This window comes from Crocodylus porosus, unplaced genomic scaffold (assembly GCF_001723895.1).
Source record: "Crocodylus porosus isolate Cpor-Errol unplaced genomic scaffold, CroPor_comp1, whole genome shotgun sequence".
Lineage (NCBI taxonomy): Eukaryota > Metazoa > Chordata > Crocodylia > Crocodylidae > Crocodylus > Crocodylus porosus.
The window spans coordinates 62,515,875-62,525,005 of NW_017728909.1; the positions used below are offsets into that span (position 1 = coordinate 62,515,875).

General features: G+C 40.0%; 1 protein-coding gene across 4 annotated transcripts in view; it reads right to left on the minus strand.

Annotated features, from left to right (window-relative positions):
* KIAA0825 (KIAA0825 ortholog) overlaps nucleotides 1-9,131 on the minus strand; it is a 373,307-nt gene that overhangs the window by 116,319 nt on the left and 247,857 nt on the right. The window contains exon 21 of one of the 4 annotated variants that reach the window (XM_019532380.1): nucleotides 3,328-7,265. The exons of the other annotated variants lie outside the window; for them this stretch is intronic. Within the exon in view, the coding sequence (XP_019387925.1) occupies nucleotides 7,196-7,265 (70 nt within the window). The 3' untranslated portion in view covers nucleotides 3,328-7,195. Of the gene's footprint in view, nucleotides 1-3,327; nucleotides 7,266-9,131 lie in introns of those variants that run through there. 4 annotated transcript variants of the gene reach the window in all.

Here is a 9,131-nt window from a genome sequence, read left to right on the forward strand (position 1 = left end):
CCAGCTGACTTCCTGCCCTTTGGGCAGGGGGCTGGACTTGATGATCTCCCGAGGTCCCTTCCAGCCCTAATGTCTATGAAATCTATGAAATCCATTAACTGTATACATATTTTAATAAATCCCATGTGTAGAATTGGTTATCAGTCACAAAAACCGTAGACACTGTGGTTCTTGGATGTAAAAATACAGATGGACCCTAATCTCAGCATGAATTCTACTTGGAGCCTAACCCAAATACAAATCATGTTTTACTGAGGTCCACAAGGTACAACCACAGTGGGAATTTGGCCATTATAGTCCAAGTCAGTGTATACTTTATATCCTCTGACATCTCTAAAGTAATGATAGTGGATGCCACGGGGGATAATGAACAGGGGATACATATACATGGTGCAATGCTTTCCATTTAAAGCATCCACTCCTGCCACTGTTGGAGCCAGGATATTGGGCGTCTTGGACCACTGATCTGACCCAATATGGCACTTCTTATGTTCTTAAGTTCTATGGAACATTTCCCATTAGCAATCTACAACAGTGACATTTTCAGGTTGTAAATGCCAACATATATAATAATGAAATTATAAAAGGTCGGGTTCTAGGTGCTATGACTGTGACAGCTTACCTGGATTCTGTAAAACATTCCTACTATATAGAACAGCACTTCAGCCCAGACTTAAACTCCACTGACAACTGCATGCTTACATGCTGATTTGAATCAGGATCTTCCTTCTCATTTGTTTAATGTGAGTACTGGAGGATGGACATTTAAGCTTCTAGGTGCTTACTGGGAGAGAGAGAAGGAGCCAGCAGGCTCCAAGGCTCCTGGGCTAAGCATGGGGTCAGCGGCCCCAGGCCCGCAGCCCCAAGAAGCCCGGCAGAAATTCCCCTTACCCAGGTGTGTTGGGAAGGGAGGGGCCGATATCTTCCCCACCAGTATAAAGAAGAGGCCGGGACCAGAAAGCAGCAGCAATGCAGAACCGGAAAGAGGAGGAGGTGGAGGTGGAGCAGGCCGGCGCACACTGAAGGGAATGCTGAAGGCGACATTGAACGCTGGTGGGCGCCTCTGGCAGAGAGCAAAACCCCAGCGGGGTTTTGGAACCCAGTTTACTGGCCCCTGCGGGGGGTAGAACTGTTTATTTACCGGCCGGGAGCTGGCTGAGCCCGGCCAGAGAAGGGTACTGTAATAACCCTATAAGGCACTATTGACTTTGGGTACTGTAGTCCCTGTAATAGGGGCACAGTTCAGTAGTGAACTTAAGTTATAGAACTTAAGTTAAGTTTGTTAAAAAGGAATCTTGTCAAGTCCTACAAAGGGGCTCTCTGAGAGCCAACAAAGGGGTGCTTGACCCCTCGAAGGTCAAGCTTGAGTTGGAAGGCTGCAGACAGACGAAGCAGCTACACAGATCAGGGGAACCTTCTTGGTTGTCGAGTTTGTTTTGATTGACCTTTCTTTTGTGAATTATCTGGGAGGAACTGAGGATATGTGGCTGGACCAACCGGTTGGCCACCACCTGCTGGAACGGGTGAGGGTGTAGGGGTGGCAGAGCCCTCAGAAACTCGGGACCTCACAAGACGCCGGGGAGACTCATAATTGGACTACACGCAAAGGCATCTGAACCAACTCCATTAAGATCAAGTCATGGCAGGTGAAATGTACGTGTGTGAGACCCCAATTATAGCTGATGACACCCTAGGCAACTGGCAGGCGGCGTCTGTTAGGTCCACTGGGGATGATGATCCCCGACACTTACTAACTTGTCTAAGGATATTTTAAATGTAGTATATTTTTATTATTGAAGTTACTAATAAAGTATGTTCTTTATGAGTGTGGCTAATACCTGTATTATTTTATTATTTATATTTATGGGGTGGACACCTTTTCTTCTAGCTACAAGAACTCTCCCATAATTTGAAAAATATTACAGCCTTTAAAAAATTGCTTAAGAACTGTGATACATACTAAGCAACCTGTTACCAACTCAAGCTGTAAAACAAAACAAAAATTCCAAACATTTTATTTGCAAATTCCTTACTATCAATTTTTGTGACATTGTAAGATGCATATTTAAAGCAAAACTTTCATAAAGATCTCTCAATTCACATGTGAGCCAGTATGAAGCAATCACGTAAGTAGCAACCTCACTGCAGAAAAATATTTTCTTATACATTTAATTCTGTAGGAGGCAACAGCTGCTGAGGCTGAAATACAGAATCCAGCTCCCTGCCCTACCTCCCCATCCTTTCCCCCATGGCCAGCACGTCCAGAGCAGAGCCCATAGTGTGGGGAGGATGTAGACTGTCCATTTCAGGCTCTGAGCTCCCCACCCTGCTGCCCTTCCTCTGGCCCTCTGAAGCCCAGCAGGTGGGATCTGGTGCAGGAAAGAGTGCCACACCACCATGGCCACCAAGCTGAGGCTCCCTCTGCCCACCCAGCAACAGTGGAGGCACAACTCTGTGCTGCTGCCACCACTGCCACACCTCACCTTGGCAGCCCTGGTGGCATGATGCTCCTCCTGTGCTGGGTCCCACTTGCTGGGCAGTGGAGTTGGCTCCTACCCAGAGCTAGTCTGGCCACACTGCCACCCTGTCATACCCCAGTGTGGGAGCAGAAATCTCAGGGGGGCACATGTCCCCTCCACCACATCGCCACAACCCCTCTGCTGATGTTGCGCCCCTATTTGGAGTTGTGACCTACAGTTTGGGAACTGCTGACCTAAAAGAAAGATTTACTTCTAAGCACTGTAAAAACTTGTAGAAAAACTCTCTTATCCTTAAAGAAAGTACAATTTAATTAAGAAGAAATGTAGTCTGATTAAAGTATCTCCTTTTCTCACTTATTTTTGGGCAAATTTTTGGAAAAGAGCTTTAGGTTTTTATAAATTTTTTTCCATGATGTTCTAAATCAATGAACTGCACATACTCCTGGATAGTTAATGGCACTGCTGCTGATCTGTCTTTCATTAACTGTCAAACAAGTGCCACTGCACTGTGAAACTCATGGAGAGCACCACAAACCAATGTTCAGACAAATACAGAACATATTTTCAGCTTCAAACTACATACTCTCTCTGCACTAGTTCCCTTTTTCAAACAAACTTTTAATACGAAATATTTTTGTTTCAAACAAAAAGGTATTGGTTACATTAACATACATATATGAACTGCTTCATAATGCTCATAATAGATCAAAAATGTGTATTTATCATTCAGACGGCATCAGTCACCACTGCTTTGCCTCACACAAACAGAATATTGAAAGGCCAAGAAAATAGGAAAGAAAGGAATCATATATTATTTCTATATTTAATTTCCTTTATCTTCAAGTTCACAGTAACTGAACATGAATAAAGTCACTTCATAAAAATCAAGATTCTAAAATTCTGCAACATCTTTCATGATAACAACCACTTCCATTGCAGCAGGTTCAAACAATCTGCCCCCTAAGTCTGGCTGGTTCATTTTGAAGTTGTCAAATCTGTGAAAAGAGTTGGAGGTTTTTTCCATCTAGTGGATCACTGATGCTATTACTGTCTTATTTTCATATGGTATATCAAATGCACCAAGAACGTTCTGTGTTCTATAAACTAATTTTCAGAATAAAATGGATCAAGGGGAACTTGAAGTATGTGATTAAAAAAAAACTTTTGTGGAGTTAGAACCCTAAGACATACATTGGGCTACAAAGGGGTCTGTTTATCTTAGAGCCCTAGAATTCACCAGACAACACAATATGCCCTATTACAGACGTGAAGAGAGCTACATGGTCAGCATATCTTATGCCACCTTGGATAAACCCTATTGAACAGCCATTTAAAGAGAGAAGACTCTGGCAAAGATATATTGTTGTAATGAGATACATAGTGATAACAGAGCAAAGTATAAAGGTTTCATTAGTCTAGGTGTGGAACTGCCACATTTCTCAGAAGCAGCAAAATCACAAGTGAATTATTCAAATTATTCCCAAATAAGTGCCAATGAAATAAATACCATGCTAGCCGAACATAAATTTGTTTACACTACATTATGAAGCAAACCAAAATCTGAGAGTGTTTTAGAAAATGCTGGCATGGGTTGTTACTATTTCAAGTACTTGGGACCTGTTTAGCCAGCCTGGGAGTATTTATCTTGCTTGATTATTGGGTACATGGGAACTCTGCAAACTTCTCAGACCTGCAGCCACCAAAGCCAATTGCTACTCAAAGGCAGAAATATTATCTTCATCTGTCAACAACCATAACATTTTTATTTAATTGCTGATCCTCCATTCACTTCCACACACTGGCAGTTCCGTTTTGCTGGTCGGATTTATTTGCTTCTGAGAAGCAGAGTTTAAGCCTACACGGCACACTGCTGTAAAGCAGCTGCACTGTTTTCAGATCCAGAGTGTGCACGTGCAGAGGTAGCTCACTATGGCTCTGCACTGTAGTGCCTCATGCTGCATAAACATTTTTTTGGTGGCACACAGGAGACAAAGCATTCTTTTGCATGAGTACATGAACTTTCTGTCTGATGTGCACCTTTCTCCTACACCAAGGATGTTGGAATGCCAGTCTGGAGCTGAGATTTCGCGAGCAGGGCCAGCAGAGACAGGGTCAACTGCCAAGGAGCCCTGTTGATTGTGTGTATTGGCAGCAGAGGGATAAAAAAGGCTGTCTTAACTGGCACATCTCTCTGATGCTGCTCATGCTGTCCCTGCCACTGCTTACCACACCTCTGGAGGGGGGGGTCCAGATCTGGCCTGCAGGAACCCTCCCAGTCTGGATCCAGCCTGGCCACTCAAGGGAATTTGACACCTTGCTACATTTTTAGAGGTTTTTGTTTGTTTGCCTTGTTCTGTTTTAAAATTAGTTCTTACTAATACAAGCTTCTCTATGAAGCCTGGATCTTCTATCTTGTGGAGGTTTTAAATCCTGGACAGCTCAAAATCATTTCTAGTTCAGGCTGTTGCTATATATTCTACCACTATCCAAATAATCCTTATGATTAGGAAAATTTAGCTTCTAAAATTGCTAGAAATGTGTTCTATTACTATAGCTTTATCGTGAAGAAAAATGTTAAACTAATTATCAAAATATTACTATTTTTAGAGACTATAATATAGTGCTATTGATGTGCATAGCACCAACAAAAAGCTACAATTAATTCCAAAGTTCATCATCTAGGAGGAAGTTAAGGAAAATGCAACAAAACAATGTAAATTAAAGAGACAGATGAAAAGAGAATAATATTTGATCACTTTAGAATATTGTGCCTTATGAAGCTCCACTTTTTAATAAATATATCCCAATTCTTTTATTATAGATACAGTATGTACTTCAATGTTAAAACAGCTACTGGCGCACAGCTAGCATCTGCAGACCCATGCTCTAAGACTAAAACAAAAATAAGTGGCATTTTCCATAAAGAGAGAAAATGGAAATTCATTTTATTTTGGTGTCAGTTCTAAGAGTCAAGGGCCGCTTTCCTGATCTCTATGTGGGCCTGATTCTTCAGTGAGATCTAGGCAGGCCTGCACTTGTGCCCACACAAAGCTTGTTAGATTTCTGTATGGATCAGTATCAGTAGAGATTACTGTCCATACAAATCTGATTGAAAGATCAGAGCCTACTATGTTACAGTAATGTATTTTATGGGCTGTCACACTTCATTTCTTGCCTCTGTACTGAATAAACTTTTCTTTAAATTAAGAGGGAAAATGTTAATCAAGTTTATTCTTAAATGTAACAAAAAAAGCTATTGGCTAGTATGTATAAGTAGCATGGAAGATTATAAAATGGCTTGACCCTCCTGTATAAACAAAACAAAACAAAAGGAAAAGGAAACATTTTGTCTTTACACAGAAAGGAAAAGCAACTCTAAAAGCAGCTTATAAAAGGCATAAACATTCTCTTCATCCAAGAGACAGTTTCACAACATCTCTTTAGATCACATGGCAATTTACTAGACAAACACCCCCCTTCATCCTAAAAACTGTGTACTTGAATCAAATGTCTTTAATTTTCTTGCACTTCCTTATTACTTGCTTCAGAATGGTACCATTAACGTACCTTTCCACTGCAGTTTCCAACTTAGACAAGAACTTTGTAAACGATTAAGCTCAAGCCAAACAATGCCTACAATATTCAAAGCCGAGTTGCTTTGGGGACGTCATGGGCCACCCCCAATTTTTATTGTACTGAGTATAGCACTTTATGGAATCTTATTACAAATACCAGGAGCTCTGCTTAAGTAATTATATTTAAGAAAAGACATTTACTTTTCTTACACTGTTACACTGTTGAAGTTTCAAGTTTTTTACCCTGACAGTAAAATGCAACATGGAAAGAATGAAGTTTAACTTCCTTAGAAACATGTATTTATGCCAAACTTAAAACATGCAAAATTATGGTCTGCCCACAAACTCTTACACACAAGAGCATTTATAGGATTCTTGAAATCCATTTTTTAAAAAGACCTAAACATGGTTTCAACTCTACATAGTTTTCTAAAGAGAAAACTTTCAGTAACAAATCCTGAAAACAAATTAAACAAGTTAAATTACAAACAATCAAATTAAGGTAAATAAACATGTCCAAATAACTATTATTCCAAACTATGAAGATAAATTCCAGTATTCAGTGAATACAATTTATATAAAAAACACTGATCATAACCTAGTCAACTTGGTACTTTTTTTTTGTTTTTTGTTTTTTTTTTAAGTGTAGAGAAAAAAATCCATTTTGTCAATATAATAATTTTACATGTCCATAATGGTATGAACAAGGATGCATAAAAACTGTTTGCAGATTTTTTTTATTAAAACAAATTAAAATTAATTTAAAAATGTATAAAAACTTCATATTATTAATAGCACCTTGAAATTAATAACTTTGAAAATCATATTTTACAAAACACATTTGAAAGTCTGAGGTATAAAAGGTTATTACTCATTTATACCTTATTAGATGCTTCCCTTTCTTCCATAACACTGTTCATCTGGCCTACACTTCATGCTCGAGTCATGCAGATTGGAGTTGACTCTCAATTACACAAAGTCTTTCTCCAAAGATGACAGTCCAAATACAGTAGAGATAAAATACATCAAGGTTTAAAATAGGTCCGTTCAGCCCCAGTGCCGCTTCATCATGAAATGATATAATTCACTGATGCCTCTGCCTAGCCTAACATATGTTCTATTCACAGCCCGTGTCACTCTTCATTTGTAATTATTTCCTTTTTTTTTTTTTACCCCATCTTGTAATACTTTGCTTGGTTGAAGACAAATACTGAAAGGAAAAAAAAAAGAGTATTATCATATGATGACCTGTTCCAGGGTGTTAAACCCCTGTCAAGGTTTGATTTTAACATGGGGTATTGATGACAGTACATCAATTCAGGCATCATGTCTTGAATTAGACTATATTAATTATCACTTGAGTGCAGTATGCATGAAAGTGCTGTTTCATTGACTAAAAGGATTTGACTGAATAAAAATCTATTTCTCATCTGGTTGCTTATGGATAAAGACATTTTTTCTCTTTGTCTTGGATTGTTCTTTATTAAATATGATATTTATAAGATTGTCTGAATAAATTGCCTCACTCAACAACAGATCTGAGTATTTTTAACAAAGAAAATTAAAGGGGTTGTCTATTGTTTAACAGTGTATCAAACTTAATAGTTTAGTCAGATAAAACACACAATATAAAACAGATTAGACTATGTGCTCCTTCAAATAAAAGTATTTAAAAATGAAAAAGAAAAAAAATATTAAAATCTTAAATACATCTAAAAAAAAGACAAGGAAAACAATGTGGCTGTTAATTAGTGAAAAAGTATATTTCAATGAAGAATGAACAATTTTAACTTTTTTTTAAAAAGAACAACTGTGATAATATAAAATTACTGTATATTTCAATTGTGCTTATTACCCACACAATTATGACTCTACATGTATTATTTTCTTTACTAATGAAGTTATGCACTAGCTGCCTAAAAATACATTTACTCTTGGAAAGGAGAATTTTCTCTATTTTTTTTATCATTTAAAAATATCATTTGAGTGATTATAAGAGTCATTGAAGGTTCCCAAATTCTCACTGCTGTTAGAGGCAGCCAGTCCAAAAATCTTGGCCAAAAATATTATATTCAAGCCACCCTCAATTTTCAAAGTGTATTTATCATATTTCACAGTGCATAGGTTGATGCAGTGTATAAATCAACCCCATTTTTCTAATCCAAAAAGTTAAGAATTTCATAGTTTGGATCAGAAATATGGGGTTGACTTATACCAGGCCCTGCACGCTCTTGCTGCAGGCCAGGCACCAGGGGAGTGGATGCTGCAGCACTGCCAACAGCAGATGGGGCCAGGCTTGGTGCTTAGCTGGCACAGCCCCATTTCCTGCGAGTGGTGCTGCCTGGGCCATGCCAGCTGAGCGCTAAGCCTGGTGCTGCTTGCAGGGGATGGGGCTGCACCAGCGGAGCACTGAACTTGTCCCTGTCTGTTGCAAGTGGCACTGATGAGCTCCAAGCCCAGCCTCAACCCTTGCAAGTGGCACTGGGCTCAACACTCAGCTGGAGTGGCCCAGGCAGTGCTATTCACAGGGGTGGGGTGCTTCAGCCAAGTGCCGAGCTCAGTGCTGATCACAGGGGAAGGGACTGGCTTCGGTGCTCAGCAGCGCTGCTCACTTGGCTGGCATGGACCCATCCCCTCTGAGTGGCACCAGGCTCACCACTTGGTTGGAGCAGCCCAGGCAGCTCAACCCTATCTCCATCCCCGTCCCCTGGAAGCAGTACTGCCTGGGCTGCACCAGCAGAGTGTGGCCCTGTAGTTTGACAGTAGTTTGAGTTGCATGGCACTTACATAACTCTTTATTTAGTAAAATTTTCCCAATGTATATTAATTTTCTTTATTCAACATTGTTTATATTGCTTATAATATTGCTTATATTGTTTAAGGAGGCAAGAAAGCCAGGAGGAAGAAGCGTCACGTGATCGTCATTGGTGACTCCATCCTGAGAGGTACGGAGGGCCCTATCTGTCGCCGGGACCCCTCGGCACGCGAGGTATACTGCCTACCTGGAGTGAGGATTCAGGACGTGAAAGGGATGCTCCAGACTGTAATCCAGCCCACCGATTATTACCCTATGGTC